General features: G+C 44.5%; 1 protein-coding gene across 2 annotated transcripts in view; it reads left to right on the forward strand.

The window, feature by feature from the left end:
* Window positions 1–27,924, forward strand: part of TGM4 (transglutaminase 4) — a 79,079-nt gene that overhangs the window by 35,136 nt on the left and 16,019 nt on the right. For both annotated transcript variants that reach the window (XM_063450646.1, XM_063450647.1), the window contains 4 exons: window positions 9,946–10,053; window positions 10,153–10,327; window positions 24,770–24,908; window positions 26,290–26,393. In XM_063450646.1, the coding sequence (XP_063306716.1) occupies window positions 9,946–10,053; window positions 10,153–10,327; window positions 24,770–24,908; window positions 26,290–26,393 (526 nt within the window). The remainder of the gene's footprint in view (window positions 1–9,945; window positions 10,054–10,152; window positions 10,328–24,769; window positions 24,909–26,289; window positions 26,394–27,924) is intronic.

Below are 27,924 nucleotides of genomic sequence, written 5' to 3' on the forward strand. Positions count from 1 at the left end.
TGGAGATAGTATCTGTGACACTTTATTTATTCCTTGTACTCTCCAGGTCTCTAAGGACAAATCTGTCATATTGGCTTCTATAATCCTCAGGTTTGCCGATTCCATTATTGTACCCTTCAAATCTAATTTCTTTTTGATTTCCTCCCATACAGGCAACATTTGGGCCCAGATCGTGTTATTTTTAATATCAATCCCCATTTTATCTACCCTTTTCGTGTTCCATATCAAACCCTCAGGGTTTTTTAGTCCCAGATCTTCCATTTCGATATTGAACCAGCTTTCCTCTTTGGCACCCACTAGTTGGGATCTATACATATGGGTGATCACATTTGCCCAATACATAACTCTTATATTGGGGAAATTTAGTCCCCCTTCCTCGGTTTTCAGTGAGAGAATATTTCTATTAATTCTATTTTTCTTGCCTTTATTGATGAAATTTTCTAAGTTGTTTTGTAGTAACGTCAACCAACTTTCTGGGATCTTAAGAGGAATCATTTGCAATACATAATTCCACTTAGGAATAATATAAGAATTAATAACATTAATACGGCCCCACCAGGTAATCTGCATATTTCTCCAATCTTTAAGTAATAGATTTGTACTTTTTAATAATTTTAAAAAGTTTTCTTCCATCATTCTCTCTATGTTCTTAGTGATAACTATACCTAAACAATCGAATTTCTGGGATACCCATGTGAATGCGTATTTTTTACTAATTTCTTCCCTTGATTTCTTATCTAATTCAATACCCATCACAACTGTTTTTTCATTATTTAACTTATAGTTGGCTAGCTGGCTGTACTTTCTGACTTCCTCCATCAAATAGTTTAAAGAACTAGTTGGATCAGTAATTGATAGCAGAATATCATCCGCATACAGGCTGATTTTAAATTCTTTATCTCTTATTTTATATCCTTTTATATCTTCGTTGTTCCGAATATTCTCCGCTAAAGATTCTATTGAAAGGATATATAACAAAGGTGAAAGCGGGCAACCTTGTCTCACCCCATTACTTATATGTACCCAGTCTGAGCAGACATTTGGGCCTACTATTCTAGTTGAAGGGTTTTTATATAAAGACATAATGCCTCTTAACAACCAGCCATCTATTCCATATGCTTCTAGAGATGCTTCTAAAAACTTCCAATTCAGCCTATCAAAAGCTTTTTCTGCGTCAACTGCTAAAGTCATAAGGGGGATGTGTTTCTTATTGGCGTTATCTATGATATCTATAATTCTCCTTGAATTAGAGCCCACCCATCTCTCTGGTATAAAACCAATCTGATCGTTATGGATTAGAGTTCTAATAATACTCTTGAGACGCTCTGCTAGGATGGATGAGAATATTTTTACATCCAAATTAATTAAGGATATGGGGCGGTAGCTAGCCATGACAGTTGGATCTTTTCCCTGTTTCAAGATGGGGAGCATATTCGCTCTGGTCATCTCTTCAGGGAAACTTTCCTCTTGCACCGCATTGTTAAATGCTAATGCTAATTGTTTACTTAGGATAGATTTGAATGTATGAAAGAACAGATTAGAGAATCCATCTGGGCCGGGAGTTTTCTGTTTCTTAGTTTTCATTATTGCCCGATTTACCTCCTCCTCTGTAATCTGTTTATTTAAACTCTCTGTCTTAGTCTGGTCTATTTTCGATAGCTTTGTACTAGTCAGATATTGTTTAATTTTATTTATAGGGGCTTCATCTGGGATATTATATAATGCACCATAATATTCTCTAAAACAGTTACCGATATCTCTTGGGTTTGTATAAGTTATTTTATTGTATATAATCTTTAGTATCTGAGCGTTAGCCTGTTGTTTCCTCAGCTTATTTGTTAACATCTTATCTGTTTTGTTCCCTCTACAATAAAATCTCAATTTTAGTTTTTTAATGTTATTCATTGTTTTAATATTCAAACACTGTACAATATTATTTTGAACTTCTGTTAATCTTCTACCTTTCTCTATTGAAGGATCTTTTTTATTGTCCTCTGTAAGCTTATATAGTTCAATATATAGATCTCCCAATCTTTTTTCTTTAGTTTTAACTTCATGGTTTAGTTTTATAAGGTGACCTCTCACAACTGCTTTAGGAGCACCAAGTATTTAAATTTGATGTATCCGAAGGATCATTCTCCTTAAAAAAACAGTTTATTAATCTCTCCAGCTTAGTCTTACAGTTTTTATTGTGTAGCAGGTAATTATTTATTTTCCACGTTGAATTATTTCTAGTTGTCAAGTTATCTTTCATTACAAATATGTACATACTGTGATCTGACCATACATTTTCTGCTATATTTATTTTAGCCAGATTATTCGCCATATGTAAATTGCCCCATATCATATCGATTCTTGAGTATGTATAATGGACTTTCGATAGATGGGTATAATCCCTTACTTCTGGATTTTGGAGGCGCCAAACGTCGAATAAATCAAATTTATTTTTGGTATTAGTTAATGAGCTAGCATTTTTTATTATTGTTTTGTTTATAACACTCCCTTTCATCAGTTTTTTATCTTTTAATGGGTCTAATATGCAATTAAAATCTCCTGCAACTATATATAATCCTGTTTTAATTTGGTCTACCTTATTTAATATTTTATTTAATTGGGAGACTGGGGCTATATTGGGTAAATATATATTAACTATAGTATATTTCACTTCATTTATCAGACCTACTAATATCATAAATCTTCCTTCTTTATCTAATTCCTGATATAATGTCTCCCACTTTACCCTTTCTGAAATTATCAGAGCAACTCCTCTTTTTTTTTTTTCCTTCATAGAGGCGTGTATAATAATTGGGAACTTCTTCCCCCCCCCCACGTTGGTTTCTCATTTTGTCTCCAGTGAGTCTCTTGCACTAAACAGATATCGATCTTATCAGAGGCGGCTCTAGACTTTATGAGGCCTTAGGCAAAACGCAAACATGAGGCCCCACTAACAAAAAAGTGTCACATATACACATTGATGCACTGTCTACCTGTGTATGTGCCTGAGAGTGTGTCTGACAGAGAGTATCCTTGTGTGTGTGAATGTATGTCTCTGTGAGCATGTTTGTGTTTTTGTCTGAGACCCTATGTGTATGGGGTAGCAGATGGTGAGAGGGAGCAGAGGGTGTGATGGTGAGAGGGAGCGGGGGGTAAAGGTGAAAGGGAGCGGGGGGGTTGATGGTGAGAGGGAGCGGGGGGGTTGATGGTGAGAGGGAGCGGGGGGGTTGATGGTGAGAGGGAGCGGGGGGTGATGGTAATGTGAGAGGGAGCGGGGTGTGATGGTAATGTGAGAGGGAGCGGGGTGTGATGGTAATGTGAGAGGGAGCGGGGTGTGATGGTAATGTGAGAGGGAGCGGGGGGTGATGGTAATGTGAGAGGGAGCGGGGGTGATGGTAATGTGAGAGGGAGCGGAGGGTGATGGTAATGTGAGAGGGAGCGGGGGGTGATGGTAATGTGAGAGGGAGCGGGGGGTGATGGTAATGTGAGAGGGAGCGGGGGGTGATGGTAATGTGAGAGGGAACGGGGGTGATGGTAATGTGAGAGGGAGCGGGGGGTGATGGTAATGTGAGAGGGAGCGGGGGGTGATAGTAATGTGAGAGTGAGGGGGGTAATGTGAGAGTGGGTAATGTGAGAGTGAGAGGGGGTAATGTGAGAGTGGGGGGGTAATGTGAGAGTGGGGGGTAATGTGAGAGTGGGGAGGTAATGTGAGAGTGGGGGGGTAATGTGAGAGTGAGAGGGGGTAATGTGAGAGTGAGAGGGGGGTAATGTGAGAGTGAGAGGGGGGTAATGTGAGAGTGAGAGGGGGGTAATGTGAGAGTGAGAGGGGGGTAATGTGAGAGTGGGGGGGTAATGTGAGAGTGAGAGGGGGTAATGTGAGACTGAGAGGGGGGTAATGTGAGAGTGAGAGGGGGGTAATGTGAGAGTAGAGGGGGGTAATGTGAGAGTGAGAGGGGGGTAATGTGAGAGTGAGAGGGGGGTAATGTGAGAGTGAGAGGGGGGTAATGTGAGAGTAGAGGGGGGTAATGTGAGAGTAGAGGGGGCTAATGTGAGAGTGGGGGGGCTAATGTGAGAGTGAGAGGGGGGTAATGTGAGAAGGAGGAGGTGATGGTGAGTGGGGTGAGGCTAAGGGTGGTGACGGAGGTTGATGGTGAGGGTGGTGGGGGGTGATGGTGAGGGTGGTGGGGGGTAAGGCTGAGGGTGGTGGGGGTTATGGGGATGGTGAGGCTGAGGGTGGTGGGGGTAATGGTGAGGGTGGTGGGGGTAGTGATGGTGGTGGGGGGTGAGGCTGAGGGTGGTGGGGGGTGAGGCTGAGGGTGGTGGGGGTGAGGCTGAGGGTGGTGGGGGTGATGGTGGTGGGGGGTGAGGCTGAGGGTGGTGGGGGTGATGGTGGTGGGGGGTGAGGCTGAGGGTGGTGGGGGTGAGGCTGAGGGTGGTGAGGGGTGAGGCTGAGGGTGGTGAGGGGTGATGGTGGTGGGGGGTGAGGCTGAGGGTGGTGGGGGTGATGGTGGTGGGGGGTGAGGCTGAGGGTGGTGGGGGGTGAGGCTGAGGGTGGTGAGGGGTGATGGTGGTGGGGGGTGATGCTGAGGGTGGTGGGGGGTGATGGTGAGGGTGGTGGGGGGTAAGGCTGAGGGTGGTGGGGGGTGATGCTAAGGGTGGTGGGGGGTGATGCTGAGGGTGGTGGGGGGTAAGGCTGAGGGTGGTGGGGGTTATGGGGATGGTGAGGCTGATGCTGGTGGGGGTGATGGTGGTGGTGGGGGGTTATGGTGAGGGTGGGGAGGGGTAATGGTAGTGGGGGGTGATGGTGAGGGTGGTGTGGGTGAGGCTGAGGGTGGTGGGGGGTGATGGTGAGGGTGGTGGGGGTGAGGCTGAGGGTGGTGGGGGTGAGGCTGAGGGTGGTGGGGGGTGATGGTAAGGGTGGTGGGGGTTATGGGGATGGTGAGGGTGGTGGGGGGTAATGGTGAGGGTGGTGGGGGGTGAGGCTGAGGGTGAAGGGGGGTGAGGCTGAGGGTGGTGGGGGTTATGGTGGTGGGGGGCAGGCTGAGGGTGGTGGGGGTGATGTGGTGGGGGGGCAAAGCTGGGGGTGAGCCTGAGTGTGGTTGGGGGTTATGGGGAGGGATAGCCTACCTTTCCCTGGTGGTCCAGTGGGCTCCCTGGTGGTCCGGTGGCCACTGCTTCCGGTCTGCAGCTCCGCAGAGCTGCAGACCGTGTCATCTCGCGAGATTTCAGAGCGTTGCCGTGGTAACCCGCGGCAACGCTCTGATTGGCCAAATCTCGCGAGTCACATGGTCTGCAGCTCTGCTCACTGCGGAGCTGCAGACCAGTGTCTGCGATGGTGGCCGGGCAGCCAGGAGGGGCCTCGCACCCGGCGGCATACCGGGCAAGCCGCCGGGCCCCCTCCTGGTGTCAGGTCCTCGGTCACTGACCGAGGACCTGACACACTCTGCCCACAGGCGGTTTAGGCGGCCGCGAGGCCCCAGCCAGCGCGAGGCCTTAGGCGGCCGCCTAAACCGCCTAATTAGAGAGCCGCCTCTGGATCTTATCTTTTATCATTTGGTTACGTAACAGGGATCTTTTGTACACCGAATTCAGACCCTGAGCATTTATAGACATGAACTTAACCATATGTTATTCTTCTCCTTCTCTTTTTCCCCCTCCTGACTTTGAAACCACGCAGATAACACAAATATACAACAGACGACATGACAAAACCTAGGGACATCTATATATAGTCCCATAACTAACCCTATCTCACAGAAGGCTATAACCTGGCCCCTGTGGATAGACCCTGTCTCGAGAGTAACCAATTACTCCAAGACTTGTGCTTGTAAAAAAAAAAGCATCAGGCAGGACCATGAGGTAGCGTCCAAGGGCACAGACCAGGGGGGAGACCAAGAGGGAGGAGAGAGAAAGCACAAACAAACAAAAAAAAAAAGAAAAAAAAAATTAGAATTATAATTTCACTATTTGTATTATAATTATCCATTGTGTTAATTTGTGCAAACTATTTCCTCTTATATATAATAACACGTATCTCTTTTTCTACAACCACCTTTTATCTTCCCTTCCATAGTGAATACTTATTTCGATTTCATCCTTGCAAATATTCATTGTGCTAATTTATGCATATTGCTTCCACCTTGTGTATAGTGTCATTTGATTCTTTTTCTACAGCAAGCCTTTTTTTATCCCTCCATAAAGAATACTTAAATCAATTTATCTATTCCTTGCCATTCTGTACTATACCACCCTAATTTGATTATTCTAGCAGCCTTACTGCCGTTATATCTTTAAAAACACACTCATTACAGGTTAAATTTACCATTTAGTGATATATTTAGTGAAATAGCAACCCGTGCCCAATTATAAATACTCTTGCCCTTTATATCGTCTAGTTCCTTCAAACCAAAATTTTTGTGACTCTTTTTCGTCTGGGGAGCTTTTACTTTACTTCTGTAAAGACCATTTTCCCAATTAGGCCTTAATTACCTCTTAATTGCCCCTATTGTGTTACATCATCTTGTGCTTTATTATATTCTATAATTACCACTACCTTATTAGTTTATACTTAAATACTGTTATTAGCATCTATTAATTAAAAAAAAAAAAACCCCAAAAAAACCTTCTCTTTCTTTTCCCCCCCCTCCCCTCTCTCTTCTTTGTCCTTTAATTCTTAGTTAACTAATTTATCTTTTGGAGATCAAACATGCTTTAGTCCAGTCCTCTAGGTCTTTGGCTGAAGTAAATGGTCTCCATCTTTCTTCCCACCACACAATTATTTTAGATGGCTGTATCCATTTATATTTTATATTTTTTTGATTCAGTGGTTCTAAGGCTTGATGAAAGGTTTTTCTCCAGCGTCTAGTTTGGATTGAGAGGTCTTGATATGCAGTAATATCTTTAAATTTCTCAGGGAGATTTTCTTTGTTCCTTAACAGATTCAACAGTTGTTGTTTGCATGAGTATGAAAAGAAGCACACAATAACATCTCTTGGATAATGAGACGGAACCTCATTAGGTTTCCTTAATCTGTGTGTTCTTTCTATAATGGGTGCAGAAGTTTCATTCTGTAATCCAGCTTCTTGAAAAAATGATAATAGAAAGTCCTTTAATTGATCTTGAGTTATAGATTCTGAAATATTTCTAAAGCGCACATTGCACCTCCTTGAGCGATCTTCCAAATCTCTAATCTACGAGTCCATTTGCTGTGGTTTATCTTCTGTTTGGATATTCTCTGTTTGCAAGCACTTTATTTGATCTTCCATTATCGTGATTTTTTCTAGTGCAGAACTTAGTTTTATATTCATTCTCTCCATCTCTATTTTAATTGTGTTAATACTATTGGTGATCTGATTGGCTATCATTGCCACTTGCTCTTCCAATTTTGTCACCAAGAAATCCTGAGATACATAATTCTTCTGTTCATCACATTTTAGGCTTATTGTCTGTGTGTGCTGGTCTTGGTATAGCGTATCATTGTCTTTAGGGCCCTGTTTTTCTCTATTAGGTGAGAAAAACCCTGATAATCTCGTTGGCTGGGGGTCCTCTTTTTTATCTCTGGTTTTAATTTGTTTCTTGGAAGCCATTATGGAGCTCTTTCTGAGTTTTGTTGTTATTTTTATTTTTATTTTTTTTCCTTTCTCCCCCTTCTCCTCTTTTCCTTTCTTTTTCTCTCCTTTTCCTTCCCCTTTTCAAAGTGGGAGTACACCTTTAAATATGCTCTCACTATTGCCCAGAATCGATATCGTTGTCTTCTGAGCTTCTGAACTTTTACAGATAGTTATTGAGCTTATTTAACCAATAATTGTAACGGCTTCCTTTTTCCCTCTTTATTCCCCTTTTTTTCCTTTTTTCCGCCCCCCTGCAACACAGGCAACCAGCTTTTAGCCCAACGCTTAGCAAACCTCCTAGTAAGAGTAAGACTAGCGTGCACTTATCTTTTTGTCAGTGTTTTAGGTATCCACTTCCTGATCTCCGTGACACTTATGATGTCTTTTTAACCCTCCGGCTTTCTGCTCGTCTCCAGGGAGATTATGCTGCCAAATCTCCCTAAACTTTCGGCTTCGCTTCAAGCAGCCTCGGACCTCGAGTCTCTCAGCGTCCGTCCTCGCCTCATCTCCCCTCACCAAGCCTGCGCCCGCTCCTCATAGCTCTGCCTCTCGACGTGCTCACGCAATCACGTCATCACCTCCGTGCCGACCTCCTGCACCGCAGTGTTCTAAGTGTTTGTCTGGGTGGCCGCAAATTCCTATGGATGACCACGAGGTGGCGGCTAGATTGTTCCCATGAAAACAGGCAGCTGTGTTTGGTCGTAGAGTACATGGAACTATTTTTGGACACTGAAACTCCCGAACACTACTGGACTTCCATGATTACCTGGGTTCGGTTCTACAACACTTAGAAAGGTGCTGTTTGGTGGAAACGTTCCCACGAACATGGGGAACAAGTTTCAGGCTAAGAACATTGACTATGTTCGGTAATTCTTTTGGTTTTGTAAACTACTGATCTATACCGACCGCAAGCCCTGATTCTCTGGAACGGTTTTGGGCATGGGACCATGCTTGCGGTCGGTCAAATTATGACTTCCAGGAAATTCCTGAACCTCTGAACCGATCTGGGTGATTTTTTGATATGTGGTCACCCAGATCAGGGCTATCAGGGGGTGTAAATTTTGTAGGGTTTTATGTAATTTTTAGGTACTTTAGGGGTGTTAGGGAAATGTGTTTCTTTTTGTACCAGAGATAATTGAGTTTAATACAGTACTTGACTGAATTATCTCCCAGGCAAAGGGGAGGGATTATCTTATTATTTATGGGAATGTCCTGGATCTGAGAGCCAATGTAAATGAAAATCCTTGTAAGGACTAGAGCTCCCAGGACTGAGTGTCGTCCAGTGCATGGGGGTGTCTAGAGCGAATTCCCCATTCGGCTCCAGGAGGGAGCGGTTCCAGGACCCCTGTCAAGCCACGGCGATTGTGGGCAGAAGTGCTGCAGTTTGTCCCCTGTTCCAGCCAGGAAGTTTTCCTTGGTGGAGGTACCCAGCAAGGGGTACAGGAAGCTCCGTTACAGTACCTACCAAAAGGATGGACAACTGGTGAACCGGCGTCAGGCTCATTCATGCACATGGGGAGCCCTTCAGGTCAAATCACACAGAATAGCAACTGATGCTTACATTCCTAAAACCCTTAATGCTGGTCATGATAGAAAGGTGTTAGTGCCCATGGTGACTTCTGTTCACCGCCAAAAGCTCTTTTGATTGGGACATGATCGTCAGATTTTTACCTTTGAACAATGGCGGAAGGTTGCCTTATCTGTTGATGAATCACGGTTTATTTTAGATCAGCTGGATGGTCAGGCGCCTTTGCATTGTGGAAAAAAAGTAGGCCAGCGGAGGCAGTGTTTTGATCTGGGTAATGTTCTTGAGTGCTGGCATTCACATAGATGTACCATCTACCTAGAGATTGTTGCAGACCATGTACACCCCATTCATGACAATTATGTTCCATGATAGCAGTGGCACATTTCAGCAGGATAATGCACCCTGCCACACTGCAAAAATTGTTCTGGAATGGATCATGACAAAACACATCCTAATAATTTTATTTATTTTTAATTGAATCTTCTTGTGGGTATATCACAGAATTTTTGGAAATACAAAGAACAAATACACGAGCAACGCTGTTTTAAATAATCAGAACAAATATGTGCCTCTAAAAACTATTGTTAAGTTAAAGAACCAGTATAACGGCATATACCAGGCAAGTCCTCCTAAGAAGCAAGCCGAGGTCTCTAGGGTAAATGGGATGTTATATGTTGCCTTAATTAATGTTTATGAATGCTGTACATGTTAAAACACCCCTAAAACTTAAGTTCCAGTACTACCTATATGGTTAATCCCATATTTACTCCTGTCTAATTTAATTTAATTTAAATGTTTTGGGTTTTTTCATAGCATGAAATTGATGTCCTGGATTGTTGCATGCACCTTCTTGATCGAAGTGGACTTAAATCTGCAGCGAGGAGGGACCCAGTGATTTTATCCAGGAAATTATCTGCCTTAGTAAGTTTGGTATTACAATGCAATAGTTAAGATCTTGAAACTGTATCTTTTACTTAATATTCTTCAAGAGACTGAGCAAATGGTATTGTTTTTCCTCAGGTTAACTCAAATGATGACCAAGGAGTACTAAGTGGGAACTGGTCTGGTAATTATTCTGCCGGCACTTCTCCTACCACTTGGACAGGAAGCAGCACTATTTTGCAGAAGTACTATAAAACTAAAAGACCTGTTCTTTTTGGACAATGCTGGGTGTTTTCTGGAGTTCTCACCACAGGTAAAATTAAATAAAATATTGTGTTATGTGTTATAGGTATACTAAAAATTTAAAATTATAAAATGTTCTGCCACTAATTGTATTATTATTTATATTATGAAAACATATTTTGCAGCACTTTAAATTTAAAGAAAGTGACTATTTAGTGGTAAATAAGTCCCTGATCAATAAAACTTAAATTCTATTTGAGGTAGGCCAGGAATCATAGATGTACAGGTGATACTCGAATAATTAGAATATCGTGCAAAAGTTCATTTATTTCAGTAAGGGGAAACTAAAATATGAGACACATTACATGCAAAGCAAAATAGTTAAAACCGTGATTTGTCATAAGTGCGATGATTATGGCTTACAGCTCATGAAAACCCCAAATCCACAATCTCAGTAAATTAAAATATTACATGCAATCAATAAAACAAGGACTGTACATAGAACAATATCAGACCTCTGAAAAGTATAAGCATGCATATGGACTCAGTACTTGGTTTGGGCCCCTTTTGCAGCAATTACTGCCTCAATGCGGCGTGCCATGGAAGCTATCAGCCTGTGACACTGATGAGGTGTTATGGAAGACCAGTATGCTTCAATAGCGGCCTTCAGCTCTTCTGCATTGTTCAGTCTCATGTCTCTCATCTTTCTCTTGGCAATGCCCCATAGATTCTCTATGGGGTTCAGGTCAGGCAAGTTTGCTGGCCAATCAAGCACAGTAATCCCACGGTCCTTGAACCAGGCTTTGGTGCTTTTGGCAGTGTGGGCAGGTGCCAAGTCCTGCTGGAAAATGAAGTCAGCATCCCCATAAAGCTCATCTGTGGAAGGAAGCATGAAGTGCTCCAAAATCTCCTGGTAGATAGCTGCGCTGACCCTGGACTTAATGAAGCACAGTGGACCAACACCAGCAGATGACATGGCTCCCCAAATCGACACAGACTGTGGAAACTTCACACTGGACTTCAAGCATCTTGCAGTGTGTGCCTCTCCATTCTTCCTCCAGACTCTGGGTCCTTGGTTTCCAAATGAGATGCAAAAGTTGCTCTCGTCAGAAAAGAGGACTTTGGACCAGTGAGCAACAGACCAGGTCTGTTTTTCTTTAGCCCAGGTAAGACGCTTCTGACGTTGTTTGTTGTTCAGGAGCGGCTTGACAAGAGGAATACAACATCTGAAACCCATGTCCAGGATCCGTCTCTGTGTGGTGGCTCTTGATGCACTGACTCCAGCCTCAGTTCACTCCTTGTGAAAGTCCCCAACACTTTTGAATGGCCTTTTCCTGACAATCCTCTCCAGGCTGCGGTCATCCCTGATGCTTGTGCACCTTTTTATTCCACACTTTTCCCTTCCACATAACGTTCTATGAATGTGCTTTGATACAGCACTTTGGGAACATCCAACTTCCTTCGCAATTACCTTTTTTTTTTTTTTAATTGTCTTTTATTTTGCACGTAATATGATAGCAGACATAAAACGAGTTTAAATGATGAATGCAGTATTGCCTATTCAAAGGCCTATTTTGTCAGACCATGGTAATGCACAGTACATTTTCCACATCAATACCGCTTTGAATGACAATAAGCTATTTATATAATAATCATTTAAGCTAAGTCTTAGTCGCTAAATACGCACTCAGTAAGTCATGCTTAGGAGCTTATATTTATATTGCCTGAAACATGGAAAGCAAGTTCGTATTAGCGGTTGGAGGGGAAGAGCGTTGGTAGCAACAGAACAGATAAAGGGGCCCCTTAAATGTGATTAAAAGTTGTGCATATTATATGCAGGTGCTAGGTATAAGATGGCCAATGAGTGCAGCGCTTGCTTAAATGCGCGGTAAAGAGGGAGTGTATACCTCTTAGTAAGTTGCAGTTATGTTCAGGTCCGTGAGCGTTAAGCGAGCTCTTCTCAAGCCAGATGTATGCGTTAAATGTTTTAAGTAAAGCTCAACGCATGATCACTGTGGCTGCCTGTCTCTCAGTGAGGCGGTACGTGGCAATATGGCATATGTTATGGCCAAGGGTGTTATATTTATATGCCTTTTATCGAATACCCTACGGCTAAGTAGGTGTATGCTACTAGCTGTGCAAGAATGATTTAGACTCAGGGCCGGTGCCACCTGTAAGGCGACCTAGGCAGCCGCCTCGGGCGCAACTTAGCAGGGGGTGCCGGATCCCTGTGCCCGGTGTGGCTCCTCATGCTGCGCCGCCTGAGCGCTTTTACAAGCCTCAGGCGGCGCAGCACTGCTGCATGGAGGGCGGCCGGGTTTGAGTGACCGGCAGGAGGGAAGCACAGAGCGCTCCCTCCTGCCGGTCTCTCCATGTAGCGTGGCCGGGCGGCGCGGAACGCGGGACAGGAACCTCTGTTTCCTGTACCCGGCCGCCGGCGGAATGACAGGAAGTGCTCACTCAGTGAGCGCTTCCTGTCATTCCGCCGGTGGCCGGGTACAGGAAACAGAGGTTCCTGTCCCGCGTTCCGCGCTGCCCGGCCACGCTACATGGGCAGGAGGGGAGGGTAAGGACCACTAGGGGAGGTAGGGGGGGGGGGATAAGGACCACTAGGAGAGGGAGGGAGGGGGTGGATAAGGACCACTAGGGGAGGGAGGGGGGATAAGGACCACTATGGGAGGGAGGGGGTGGGGATAAGGACCACTAGGGGAGGGGGGGATAAGGACCACTAGGGGAGGGGGGCTTAAGGACCACTATGGGAGGGAGGGGGGGATAAGGACCACTATGGGAGGGAGGGGGGATAAGGACCACTAGGGGAGGGAGGGGGGATAAGGACCACTAGGGGAGGGAGGGGGGTAAGGACCACTAGGGGAGGGAGGGGGGATAAGGACCACTATGGGAGGGAGGGGGGTATAAGGACCACTATGGGAGGGAGGGGGGGATAAAGACCACTATGGGAGGGAGGGGGGATAAGGACCACTATGGGAGGGAGGGGGGGTAAGGACCACTATGGGAGGGGGGGGATAAGGACCACTATGGGAGGGAGGGGGGATAAGGACCACTAGGGGAGGGAGGGGGGGTAAGGACCACTAGGGGAGGGAGGGGGGGTAAGGACCACTATGGGAGGGAAGGGGGGATAAGGACCACTAGGGGAGGGAGGGGGGATAAGGACCACTATGGGAGGGAGGGGGGGTAAGGACCACTATGGGAGGGAGGGGGGGGAGATAAGGACCACTAAGGGGAGGGGGTGATAAGGACCACTAGGGGAGGGGAGGGGGGAGTAAGGACCACTAGGGGAGGGGAAGGTAAGGACCAGTAGGGGAGGGGAGGGGAGGGGGGAGCAAGGACCACTAGGGGAGGGGAGGGTAAGGACCACTTGGGGGGGTTGAGGGGGAAGTAAGGACCACTAGGGGAGGGGAGGGTAAGGACCACTAGGGGAGGGGTGAGTCAGGACCACTGGGGGAGGGGGGTGAAGGAACACAGGGGGAACGGGGGTGGGGAGGTAAGGACCACTGAGGGAGGAGGAGGGGAGGTCCACTAGGGGTTTGGGAGAGGAAGGACCACTAAGGGGGGGGAAGGACCACCAAAGGGGGGTAAGGAGGGAGGACTACTAAGGAGAGGGGAGGAGGGTAAGGACCACTAAGGGGGGGAGATTACCACTAAGGGGGTGGGGGGAGTAGGGGAAGGTCTTCTAAGGGGTTTGGGAGAGGGAGGACCACTAAGGGGGGGATGGGGGAGTGAGAAGACCACCAAGGGGGGACTGCAGAGGGACAGGGGGCCAAGGGAGAGCACTAATTGACAGAAGGGGAGAACATGGAGGGACAGAAGGGAAATCAATAATTGACCGGAGGGGAGAGCACTATGAATTTTTTTTTTTTTTAAATAAAGAGCTATTCCCCTCTCAGTCCCTATCCTACCCCACAAACCCTCTCTTTTACACTACACACATACACAATGCATCCCCCCTCACACACACACACTGAAACATACAATGCATTCCTACTCACACACAGACACACCCGAAACACACAATGCATCCCTTACGTTCTCTTACATAATTAATGCACCCCTTACAGACACACACTGCATTCAATTACATACACAGAAACAAACCTTGCACTCCTTACACACACACACACACACACACACACACAGAAACATACAATGCATTCCTTACACGCAAACACACACTACATCCCCTATAAACACACATCCCTTACACAAATTGCACACATAAAACATCCCCAACTCATGGATGGGCCATGTAGGTGGATTTATGGGTGGGCATTGAAGGCGTATGCCCCCTGGGGGCCCAGACCTTGAGCTGTGTAAGGGGCCCTAAAAAATGGAGCTGCTTCCTGTTCGTTAATTGTTGTGAGCACTGTTAAAAACAGTCTCCAGAGAGCCTCTTCTACACCAGACCTGTGGAGCCAGACTGAGCCCATCATCAGCCTCTTGTCTTCATCTGGTGGTAAGTAGGCAATCCAATATATTATTAGGGGCACTAATCTCTAATTTACCTCACATTAAATGGATACTATAGTCACCAAAAGCACTACAGCATAATGTAGTGGTTATGGTGTCTATAGCCTGTGCCTGTAGGCTTTTTAATGTAAACACACTGTCTTTTCAGATAAAAGACACTTTGTGAAGACTGGCGTTGGCCCATATGGCAGAGCATATGGGCGGGGCATTGTGATGTCACATGGTGGGCAGGACATATGAGGGGGGGCGGCACATTTTTTTTTGCCTACGGCGGCAAAAATCTTTGCACCGGCCCTGTTTAGACTGATTAATTAACAGTAATCTTCTAACACGGATCAGTAACGCTAACAATAATCTATCTATTCTTGGTATGACAGCGTATAAAAAAGCAGTAAATGTAGGTTAAACTGTATTTTGCATTTCAATACGAGCAGTCAGCTGCATTGTTGTAAGGTCAAGTACTCATCTATCAGTGGTACCTTGCAAATTTATAACGAAAATATAGACAGCAATTAAAGCAAATAAAATATGTAAATAACTTCAGCAGACTATATATAATATATCATCCAGTCTACCCGCATGGCGCCCTGTGGCACCGTGGGCACTCAGAGTCCAGATCAGTCCATTAGACCCCCCACCAAGAGTCCATGCCCCAACCGGCTCCTGCACCTCCCCAGCACCACATATGCTTCCATGAGGTGCTTGGACTCCTTTGCCCCACTGAGCGCCGGCCACATACTTGGGACTGGGGCATCCTCCTCACTCGACCGGTACACCGGAAAGGTCGATGTGCCTCCGCCCCACAGGACTCACAACGTCGGGGACAGATCTCCTCCGGGTCACCCCCAAACCCAAAGGCAGGGTCCTTCACCTCTCTCGGGGGCTGGGTGTCCAGTGGTCTTTCTGTAGGGCCGCGGCCACCAGGGTCCCCAGAGCAGCGTGAGAGTGCCTCCTCATATTAGTGCAGGCTCAGGGTGTCAATGATGGCTTTCTGCACAACTGTCAGGTCAGTAGTCTTTTCCATGATTGTGATTCCTACTGAACCAGACTGAGAGACATTTTTTTATCACAGCGGCCCACTAAGAAGGGGGCGGGGCAGAGAGAGTGTGTTTTGTCATCATTAATGACAAACACGCCCCCTCTCAAAGTGCAGGCCAGGGCAGACCATGTGCAGAGCTCTGCTGAAGAGCTCTAGCATGAGAAAAAAGCCCTGTATTTGTTCTGCACAGTGCAAGCAAATTTAATAACATGCTTGCACTGTGTTTCCTTGCAACTTGTCTCTGGTGTCTCTATAAATGGATACCAGGAGACAAAAATGCCAGGAAAGAGTATTGTGCATGTGTTTGGAGCCGGCCATTGTGTGTGTGCAGAGTGAGCTGATTGTGGTGTGGTATTGTGTTATAAGGTCGGTTTTAGTCGTGTTGTGTTTGTGGTGTAATGTAATGCATATGTGGCTAGGGGCTGTAGAGAATGTGTGTATAGGGGATGTAGCAAATGTGTGCATACAGGCTATAGTGTGTGTGTGAATATTATATATATATATATATATATATATATATATATATATATATATATATATAAATGAAGAAATAAGGGAAGCACTCTCCGGTCTTGATAAAGGGTCAATTTTATTTCCAACAAGGATTTACATTCTTAGATCGACGAAGGATTTACATTCTTTGCTCACTGTTTTAAATATTCTGAACATCACTTTACAGATCATCCTATATAGCTTCTTATTATTATTATATTTATAGCTATTCTTACTAGATTCACAGCATCTACCTATGCACATATTCACATATCTTCATATTGCTCCGGTTAGACCTGTTTGCGATATTATTTTGTGTTTACTGGTTCCCTAGCAACACATTCGTACGTCAGCACGCACGCATCACGGCAGGTCACGTGGTCACGTGATCGCAAATTCACTTCCGGGTGCACACGGATGGGGTGAGGTGGTTCAGTCACGATTGGTGAGTACAATAGTTATTTTACTATATATTTGGTAATTGTATGTATTTACATTGATCTTGAGGAAGACCCTGAGGGGTCGAAACGTCGATCTAAGAATGTAAATCCTTGTTGGAAATAAAATACCGATTGACCCTTTATCAAGACCGGAGAGTGCTTCCCTTATTTCTTCATTTATATCTCTTAACGTGGGACAGCACCAAGGCATCTAAAACTATATTTTTGAGACAGGGTGAGTGCCAAGCTATATATTTTTTATATATATATATATATATATATATATATATATATGTATATATATTATATAAATATGTTTGGAAGTATTGTGTATGTGTGTGGTGCAGTGTGTCGTGGGGGATTCTGTGTGGGGTGCAGTATGTGTGTGTGAGAGATGTGATGTGTGTGAGGGTGTGGTGGGTGCTGTGTGTGTGGGTACTGTGTGTGATTGATTTGTGTGAGGGTGCTGTGTGATGTGTGTGAGGGTGCTGTGTATGATGTGTGTGAGAGTGCTGTGTATGATGTGTGTGAGAGTGCTGTGTGTGAGGGTGCTGTGTATGATGTGTGTGAGAGTGCTGTGTATGATGTGTGTGAGAGTGCTGTGTGTGATGTGTGTGTGATGGTGCTGAGTGTGAGTGCTGAGTGTGTGAGTGCTGAGTGTGTGAGTGCTGAGTGTGAGAGTGCTGAGTGTGAGAGTGCTGAGTGTGAGAGTGCTGAGTGTGAGAGTGCTGAGTGTGAGAGTGCGTGAGAGTGCTGTGTGTGAGAGTGCTGTGTGTGAGAGTGCTGTGTGTGAGAGTGCTGTGTGTGAGAGTGCTGTGTGTGATGTGTGTGTGAGAGTGCTGTGTGTGAGAGTGCTGAGTGTGAGAGTGCTGTGGATGATGGGTGTGAGAGTGCTGAGTGTGAGAGTGCTGAGTGTGATGTGTGTGTGAGAGTGCTGTGTGTGTGAGAGTGCTGTGTGTGAGAGTGCTGTGTGTGATGTGTGTGTGATGTGTGTGTGAGAGTGCTGAGTGTGAGAGTGCTGAGTGTGAGAGTGCTGAGTGTGAGAGTGCTGAGTGTGAGAGTGCTGTGTGTGAGAGTGCTGTGGATGATGGGTGTGAGAGTGCTGAGTGTGAGAGTGCTGAGTGTGAGAGTGCTGAGTGTGATGTGCTGTGTGTGAGAGTGCTGAGTGTGAGAGTGCTGAGTGTGAGAGTGCTGAGTGTGAGAGTGCTGAGTGTGAGAGTGCTGAGTGTGATGTGTGTGTGTGAGAGTGCTGTGGATGATGGGTGTGAGAGTGGTGTGTGTGATGTGTGTGTGAGATTGCCGAGTGTGAAAGTACTATGGATGATGGGTGTGAGAGTTTGGGGGGGTAGATAAAAAAAAAAAAAGTAGGCATTATGTCCCCCCCCCTCCCTTCTTACCTTTTAGCCTGGGAGGGGGGTTCAGGCACTATCCTGGTGGTCCAGTGGGTGAGTGAACTCTAGCCTGCCTGCGGCCTGCGGGCTAGAGTTCACTCTCGTTCACTCTCGCGAGATCCGGTCGTTGCCATGGCAACGCTCCGGATCTCGCGAGAGGAACCCGGCGGAGCTGCAAGATAGAGCTCCACCGGGTCCTCTCCTGGCTCCCTCCCTCTCTCCCCGCTGGCGGACAGAAATTCTCTATGTGGGCCGGTGAGGGAGATCTTTGATCTCCCCACCGGCCCATCATTGAAAACAGCGGGCCGGCACTCGGATAGTGCCAGCCCTGCATAGACCGGCAGGGGAGATCCTGTGATCTCCCTGCCGGCCTCGGCCCCACGGCCATCGCGGCCCACCGGGCATTTGCCCGGTGTGCCCGATGGCCAGTCCGGGCCTGCTGAGAGACCATTTAAAGGCTCAGAAACACTTTTGTAGTTGTTATGGTTTACTTAGCTGACCTTTTCACAATATTCTAACTTAATGAGATTGTGGATTTGGGGTTTTCATGAGCTGTAAGCCATAATTATCACACTTATGACACATCACGGCTTGAACTATCTTGCTTTGCATGTAACGCGTCTATCTCATATATTAGTTTACCCTTTTACGTTGCATTACTGGAATAAATGAACTTTTGCACAATATTCAATTTTTTTGAGTATCACCTGTAGAAACTGTGGGGGGATGTACCCAGTCGGTTCACCATTATTGTGTTTCATTTATGGTACAGACTGAGTGACCAGCACCAGTGAAAACCATGGACCTTATGGAGAGTCCAAGCACTTTAACATTCAGCAGACAAATGCATTCTCACTTTACCTGCACTCCCACGCAGGCTCTTCTGAACGTAGTGTCTGGGATGATGAGGAGTTATATACACACAGGACGCTGTTGCAGAACAGCTCTGCAAGGGAATGCACAGAGCCAGACGAAGAGTATCCTGCTCAGCCATGCCACATGTTATCAGCAGCTACAGCATTGGCGCCGCAGAAGAAGTTAAATTTGGGGTTAGCCCGGTGGGAATTGATATGTGGAATAAAAAAGTAAAACATATGAAGAGAAAAACATGCGTAGAAATGTGAGACCTGTGAAGAGAAAGATATTGTAAGAGAAATAAGAGACCAGTGTTGATCCTAGGGTCACAGATTTTTTGGGGTGGTGCCCCGTGTGGGTGTGGTCATCTTAATAAACCCTCCCCTTTGCAGTCCATCATGCATGTTTCTATGTCAATGACTCCATCTCTCCATCTTTAAGCCCCACCCCGTTTTGTAATCAGACACACTCACTGACAGACACACACATACTGACTGATTTGACACTCACAGACACAGATACACACACACACACATTAGACACACACTCTCTCTCTCAATGATAAACACGCAATCTCACTGATTTGAAACACATTCACGGATAGACATACTCTCTCTGACACAGGCCCGGACTGGCCATCGGGCATACCGGGTAAATGCCCGGTGGGCTGCGATGGCCGTGGGGCCGAGTCCGGCAGGGGAGATCACAGGATCTCCCTGCCAGCCCCAGCAGGGCCAGCGCTACCCGAGTGCCAGCCCTGTTGTGTGCCTCCATGGGCCGGTGGGGAGATCAAAGATCTCCCTCACCGGCCCAGAGGCAGTTACAGGCGGCCGCTTGCTGGGGTGTGAGGGAGGGAGGAGAGGACCGGCGGAGCTCTAGCCAGCACCTCCGCCGGGTCCTCTCGTGGGATTCTGAGCGTTGCCGCGGCTACCGCAGCAACGCTCGGGTCTCGCGAGAGTGAACTCTAGCCTGCAGCTATATATACACACATAGATACATATATCTAGTTAATACAATGTTATGTTGTGGATGTTACCAGTGGCGTACATACCAGGGTCGCAGGGGTCGCGGCTGCGACCGAGCCCGGCCCACCAGGGGGCCCGGCCGCCCTGCCACCCGGTATGTATGCAATGGGCCAGCGAGGCCCCCGAGGCTGGCCCTGGTTACACCCGGCGGACAGTCAGGCTGGCCGGTGCGCGAGGGAGCACTCTCCCCTGAGTGCTTCCTCTTCACTCTCCCCTGAGTGCTCCTCTTCAGTATCAGTACGCGGCGCGCGAGGGAGCTGAAGAGGAAGCACTCAGGGGAGAGTGCTCCCTCGCGCACCGGCCAGCCTGACTGCCCACCAGGTGACCGGCCCCCCAGGAGCCCAGCAGCACCACTGGACCCCAGGGAATCCCCTCAGCACTCCAAAAGGTAGGGAGGCTGGGGGATTAAATTAAAAAAAAAAAATGTGTTAGTGTGTGTGTGTGTGTTAGTGTTACTGTGAGTGTTAGTGTGTGTTAGTGTTAGTGTGAGTGTGAGTGTTAGTGTGTGTGTTAGTGTTACTGTGAGTGTTAGTGTGTGTGTGTCAGTGTTACTGTGTGTGTTAGTGTTACTGTGAGTGTTAGTGTGTGTGTGTTAGTGTTACTGTGAGTGTTAGTGTTACTGTGAGTGTTAGTGTTACTGTGAGTGTTAGTGTGTGTGTTAGTGTTACTCTGAGTGTTAGTGTGTGTGTGTTAGTGTTACTGTGAGTGTTAGTGTTACTGTGTGTGTTAGTGTTACTGTGAGTGTAAGTGTGTATGTTAGTGTTACTGTGAGTGTAAGTGTGTGTGTTAGTTTTACTGTGTGTGTTACTGTTACTGTGAGTGTTAGTGTGTGTTAGTGTTACTGTGAGTGTTAGTGTGTGTGTTAGTGTGAGTGTCAGTGAGTGTGTGTCTGCTAGTGAGTGTCAGTGAGTGTGTTACTGTGTGTGTCTGTTACTGAGTGTGTTTGTGTTAGTGAGTCTGATGTCTGTTATTGATTGTGTGTTTGTCAGTGAGAGTGTATGTTTTGTAAGTGTGTGTGTATGCATGTCTGTCGCTGAGTGTGTCTCTGTCAGTAAATGTGTGTGTCTGTTAGCTAGTGTGTATGCGTCTGTTCGTGAGAGTGTGTGTGTGTCTTCAGCACTTACCTTTCTCCAGTGCCGGACTCCCTTGGCGCTGGGGATCCCTCCGCCGCTCAGCTCCGAATGCGCTTGCACGGCAAGAGCCGTGCGCGCATTCAAACCGCCCATAGGAAAGCATTACTCAATGCTTTCCTATGGACGTTCAGTGTCTTAGAATCGCGGAAGCTCCTCTAGCGGCTGTCAGTGAGACAGCCGCTAGAGGCTGGATTAACCCTCAGTGAAACGCTTTTAGCTGCAGGGTTAAAACTAGAGGGACCTGACACCCAGACCACTTAATTGAGCTGATGTGATCTGGGTGTCTGTAGTGGTCCTTTAACCCCTTAAGGACACATGACATGTGTGACATGTCATGATTCCCTTTTATTACAGAAGTTTGGACCTTAAGGGGTTAAGTGTGTGTGCATCTGCATGCACTGGTGTACATACCGCGGTCGCAGGGGTCGCAACCCTGCAACCCCTGTGACCAGGTGCCCACCGCCATGTGTTGCGGCCCCGGCCTGCGCAGAGTAAGCATGCGGGGGGGGCCCACGGATCAATTTTCGCACCGGGGCCCCATAGGTCATGTGTACGCCACTGGATGTTACTACTGCAAAGGATACATATCATATAATATATAACAAGTCTATTTTGATATTGAGATATATATATAAAACAATAGCAAAATACACTTATTATGGATTTACGTATATATATATATATATATATATATATATATATATACACACACACACATATACAGTAATTGTATAAATTTTATATATATTTTAATAAAATTATTATACATTAAATAATTTTGATATTTATATATTATATTATATTGACAATGTACATAAGAGCAGACATAAGAGCAGACATTAGGCTGTTAGAGTAGGACCTGCCAAAGATGGGGTACATTGACGTTGTGGCAGTCTTAGGCAATGTATGATTATATAATGTAACTAAACCCCCATTATTTTTGCCTAGATTAGGTGTTTTAAAAAAAAAAAAACCTAATACAATCTGTCATGTAAGGGAGACAGTAAAAAAAGGGGCAGAGGGGTTCGTACCAGCCACCTCTCCTCCTATACTGCCACAATAATTATACACTCCAGGGGTGTCTTGGGACTTGACCCCTAATTTATAGTACGGAAATGGCAGAATACCACCTATGGGAGCCAAAGCTCCGACGGGTGATTATCAAGCTGGAAAATATTAGAATAATGGATGATGTTCAAAATATTAAATGATTGTACTAGTCCACATTGTAACCACAAAAATAAAAGGTCAATAAAGAAAATAAATAATAAATAATAATAAATAAAGTGAAAATATCACTAGCCAACTGGATATTCCTCTATGAACCTCAGATTATCAGTATCCCAGGCAAGTCAAACTTCAGACTTTAATAAATTGGTCTACATTAGACTAGGATAAAGTGGTATGATTAGGAGATTGTAGTGATCTAGATCAATATCGCTACTTAAATGCATAGCTTAGTAGAGGGCTGTGTATCCTTAAAGTGGAGATGGTCGTATATAAACCATCTTTTGGGGGTGACGAAGGTGCACACGTCTGTGCGCCGAAACGCGCGTCGGGTTTCTTCCTTCTCTTCACAGGGCACTTTCACTCATGCACTTAAGGTGTAGGCAACCAGCATTCTAAGCATGGTTCTACACCATTAGCACGTTTTTATTGTTTCTTATTCCTCTCTGGTGACCAGATTATAATAGAGATTTCATAGATTGTACCTAATGATATTACACTCTAGCCTAACAAGGAATAGCATTCTACATGAGACTGTTCAGTCGAGTTAGACATGTCTCTAAATCTGATGCTACTTAACTGAAGGGTAATAGCTATTGAGCACACTGCCATAGAGAGCTTAAAGGACCACTCTAGTGCCAGGAAAACATACTCGTTTTCCTGGCACTAGAGTGCCCTGAGGGTGCCCCCACTGATTTGTCTTCACGTGCCAAAAGATGGTTTATATACGACCATCTCCACTTTATTGATACACAGCCCTCTACTAAGCTATACATTCAAGTAGCGATATTGATCTAGATCACTACAATCTCCTAATCATACCACTTTATCCTAGTCTAACATAGACCAATATTAAAGTCTGAAGTTTGACTTGCATGGGATACTGATAATCTGAGGTTCATAGAAGAATAGCCAGTTGGCTAGTGATATTTTTACTGTATACAGCAGACACATACTCCAAGGAATCCATGTATAAAGTGGAATTACGAGGCAAAAATGTGGTTCTTTATTAAGCTAATTTGCATATGCCTACCCAGAATCCCCTGCTGTAGTGAGAGCACTGTTAAAGTGAGATTTCTGTGGGAAAAGCAAGCCTAATGGCTTGACCGGTGTGTATATTTGTGTTTAGCAATGTATTAACTATATATATCTATAAATATATATATATATCAATAATTTACAATTTACATAAATAATTGCATAAATATACACGTAGAATTTAAATACAAGTATTTGTATTGTATATATTTAAATTCTACATGTATATTTATGTAATCTTTTTACATAATTAAGTCATATTATTAATTATAATTTGAGGTACCTGTCTTAAACCCAGGCAACAAGTCCAGAGAATTGAATTTGCAAGCCCTGTGTTTAACCTGGGCCCCCCAGGACAAGAGGCTGGCAAGACATTTCCCGGGGCATTTGGGTGGGTGGCTTTTTTTGCCGCCCCCATGTAAGTGCCACCCAAGGCAAATGCCTTGCTAGCCTCACGGTAGATACATCGCTGCTCACACATATGCTACAGATAGACAACTACATTTATTAAACCCCGAGACCAATTATAAAGAGCCCTACCATTGCAATAAACACAAATGCATCCTTGCTTTGACATATACAATGTTATTGCAAAAATAAAAAAGTGAAAGTGCACATGACCACAAATAAAATGTTACCCTTCAGGTACAAAATAACAGGGGTAAATTTACAAGAGGTAACACAGAGCAAATATAATAACGTAATATGTGTACATAAATTGAAGCTTCCCACAATGCAGTATAGCACTTACAATTATCAGAGCCAGCAATATTGGCTCTAATATATGGCATTTGAAATCGGGCTTCAACTCATGTTATTTCACCTTTAATTCTACCCATTCATTCCAAGCTCAACTAGAGCATATGATGCAAAACGAATTTGAGCAAACTCAAAAGACTTTCTTGTAAAGTACTTAAAAACTTAAAGTAGTGGTGTTTTTTTTAATAATAAAAGCCACCACACCATACAGCGCATCGTGTTTCGATACTAGGTTTTAATCAAGGTGCATATATCACAGTGTACTCAAATCCCTTAAATATCTCATACATTTGAATATTGTCCATATATTTGGTTTCGGGCGATCCTCGTTTGGCCATATGGACACCACCTCAAGGAGGTAGCTTCGGCTTAATTTGCTACATCTTGAAAACAACCAGCTAGATGGCACTTACTGCATTGTGTGGCAACTGTAAGTTCTTCACTGGAAATCCACCACCGCTTCCTCCCACACCTTCAAACTTCTTCCACCTACAAGTAAGCAATGACAATACAAGAAAAATTGTAAGCTTCCAGTGGTCTTTAATAATGCCAGGTACACTCATTTATTTATTTCTAAAGCCTTGTTGTTTATTTATTAATTAATGTATTTTTTCCTTTGTATTGATAGTGTTGCGGTGCTTAGGTATCCCAGCTAGAAGTGTTACTAACTTTGCTTCTGCTCACGATACGGAAGAAAATTTAAACGTTGATATTTACTTAAATGACAAAGGAGAAAAATTAGACGACTGGACCTCTGACTCTGTTTGGTATGTACAAATTATTATTATTATTATTATTATTATTATTATTATTGCCATTTATATAGCGCCAACAGATTCCGTAGCGCTTTACAATATTTTGAGAGGGGGGGGATGTAACAATAAATAAGACAATTACAAGAAAACTTACAGGAATAATAGGTTGAAGAGGACCCTGCTCAAATGAGCTTACAGTCTATAGGAAGTGGGGTATTAGAAACATTAGGATAGGAAATATCAAGTAGGAGTGAAGCAGAGCTGGAGGAGAGAGCAAAGCACTATCCCATAGGGACAGGCATATATTAAATATTGTAGTTTAACTTTCATGGAATAGTTCTTACATGTGAAATAGCTCACATTGGGTTTGTGAATTACTCTATTATTTGGATTTAACTTTAAAAGGGATTTTCAGGCTGGCGCAGAACCTCCTTGCAGGTCTGGGTACATGTATATGGCTTCTGCAGACCTAGCTGGATACGGATCCTGTTTCCATTTATTAGCTGAGAGCATCAGCTAACTTCTCTCGGCCAACCCCAATGACACTGCCTTCGGCAGCAAAGGGATTCAAATTAGTATGCAAATCACTGCACATGCAGACTCAGGCACCATGACCATTTCAAATTACTAAAGTGGTCATGGTGCCTAGATATAAAAATCCTTTATATATAGAAATCCACAATATTGTATTCTGCTATTTTTGTGGACTTGGGCACCTCCACCTTGTCTTCCTGTCAATCATTGTAATAAGCTCTGCTATTACTTAGCTGAACTGGATCGAGTTAGACCAGGTTTAACCCCGAGATGGAGCCGAGGCATCCACCTAGAGGAAAGACAACGACCCTAAATCCACGAGTAAAGCTCAATACTGGCACTATTGGAATATATGTCCCATTACAGTTCAAAGGGACACTGTAAGCACCAAAACACCTTTAGGTTAATGGAATAGTTTTGGTGTATAGATCATGCCCCTGCAGTCTCACTGCTCAATTCTCTGCCATCTATGAGTTAAATCCCTTTGTTTATGCAGCTCTAGTCACACCTCCCTACATGTGACTTAAACAGTCTGCCTACACACCTCCTGTGAAGAGAGATCTAATTTTTAAACATTCTTTATTGCGCTGTCTGCTTAATTTAGAATTTCTTATCTATTGCTTTGTTAAAAGATACAATCTTCTAAAGTAAACAGACTGTGCTTACTGGGAAGGTTGGGCTAGGGCTGCATGAACAGAAACAAAAGTGATCTAACTTATAAATGGCAGAGAATTGAGCAGTGAGACTGCAGGAGCATGATCTTCACACAAAAATAATGTAATTAAAATAAAGTATTTTGGTGCTTAGAGTGTACCTTCAATATTATAAAACTACATGTTTTTCTCCTCTACTGCTGCAGGAATTTTCATGTCTGGAATGAAGTGTGGATGAAGAGGCCTGATCTGCCCAGTGGATATGATGGATGGCAAGCACTTGATTCCACTCCACAGGAACCTAGTCAAGGTAAGATGCTTATTTAACTCTATACAAGTTAGTTACTCATGTATTTATTGTTATATAAACACACTCTTTAGTTTTTGAAAATATTTAAGCCCCATATTAATAGGTTTATTAAATAAAGTGATTTACATATCCCTTGTCCCATTGGGGTTAAAAAATGTGTCAACAGGGCATACAGGCAGTTTTTATACTCCTATGAAAGTACGCGGCAGGGGTGCTTGCTCTCCCCACTGTTGTTCACACTGTCCTTAGAACTATTACCACAATCTTTAATGCAGGATCGAAATATGAATGCAGGGCATTACAATTGGGGACCAGGACTTTTGTCTGTCACTTCTTGCCCATGATATTATCTTACCATTAATATTAACACTAAGCGACTCTACCTGCTCAATACCGGCACTAATGGAATTGATGGCCCATTAAGGTCAATTTTCCATTTACAAATGAAATCAAGCAAAACACAGGCACTGACTAAAGGTGTTCTGGGGAGAGTGGTTGAGGAGTTAAAGAGGACATACATATTTTACTGGAGAACTACCACCATTAGCATTAAACTGACCAAAAATACACAACTGATTTTACCTACTACTTCTGGATAAATGTAGGAAGGAGTTAGCCAAATGGGGACACCTTATGCTATTAGTATTAGCTTATGAGTTTCACTATTTAATATATATCCATGGGCAGGTAGAATTCATACATTAAATATGATGTTACTCCCAAAAATATTGTATCTTTTTAGACTTCTACCCATTAAGATCCTTTGGACATTCAACAAGTCACTACACAGACTGTATGTGTGTGCAGTATGGGACTGCCGCACATTGAAAGATATTACAGGATGGCCTTGTTACAGATGGCCTTAGCTGTGCATCATCGAGTGGTATATTTCAGTGAATGAAAAGGAGATATCCCAACAGCAAAGCCCACTGGTGCTTGACACCAAATGGTCTCCGAGACATTTGAGAAAAGCACATACGTGGTACTACAGTTCTACATCGTTGACAATCACAAAGTGGTACAGCGGTGGGGAGGAAATTCATGTCTGCTGCCCTGTTGTCAGCGTTGTTGATTCTGACTGCTTGGTTGTCCCTGAAACATTGGGCTAAGGCTGGAGAAGATTAGGTAGATTCACAACTATCGAAGAGCACACTACTACAGTTCCCAGATATCCAAGCCAAGTTTGCACTTCCACAAACTCAAATTGTTCCCTACCTACATATAAAAAAGTATAATTCTCTCTCAGGTGATAACACCACAAGACCCTGCTTATCAGACTAATGCAGTGTTTAAAGTGCTCATACATAGGTGCTGGGAAAGACCCTGTCACTGTGCTACACAGCTTTAGAAGAAATGGTTCCTGCTAGCCCATTTGCTTTCATGAAGAGATGGGATGTGGAACGCACCTGTCAGAACAGTCTTGGCTGGAGTATTTCAATGCTCTAGGTGACTTGTCCCGCTGCTCTTCATAATGGAAGCCCATAAAAAATTGATATGTAGATGGTATTTCACCCCCAGTCGATTACACAAA

The sequence above is a fragment of the Pelobates fuscus genome, chromosome 4, assembly GCF_036172605.1.
Source record: "Pelobates fuscus isolate aPelFus1 chromosome 4, aPelFus1.pri, whole genome shotgun sequence".
Classification (NCBI taxonomy): domain Eukaryota; kingdom Metazoa; phylum Chordata; class Amphibia; order Anura; family Pelobatidae; genus Pelobates; species Pelobates fuscus.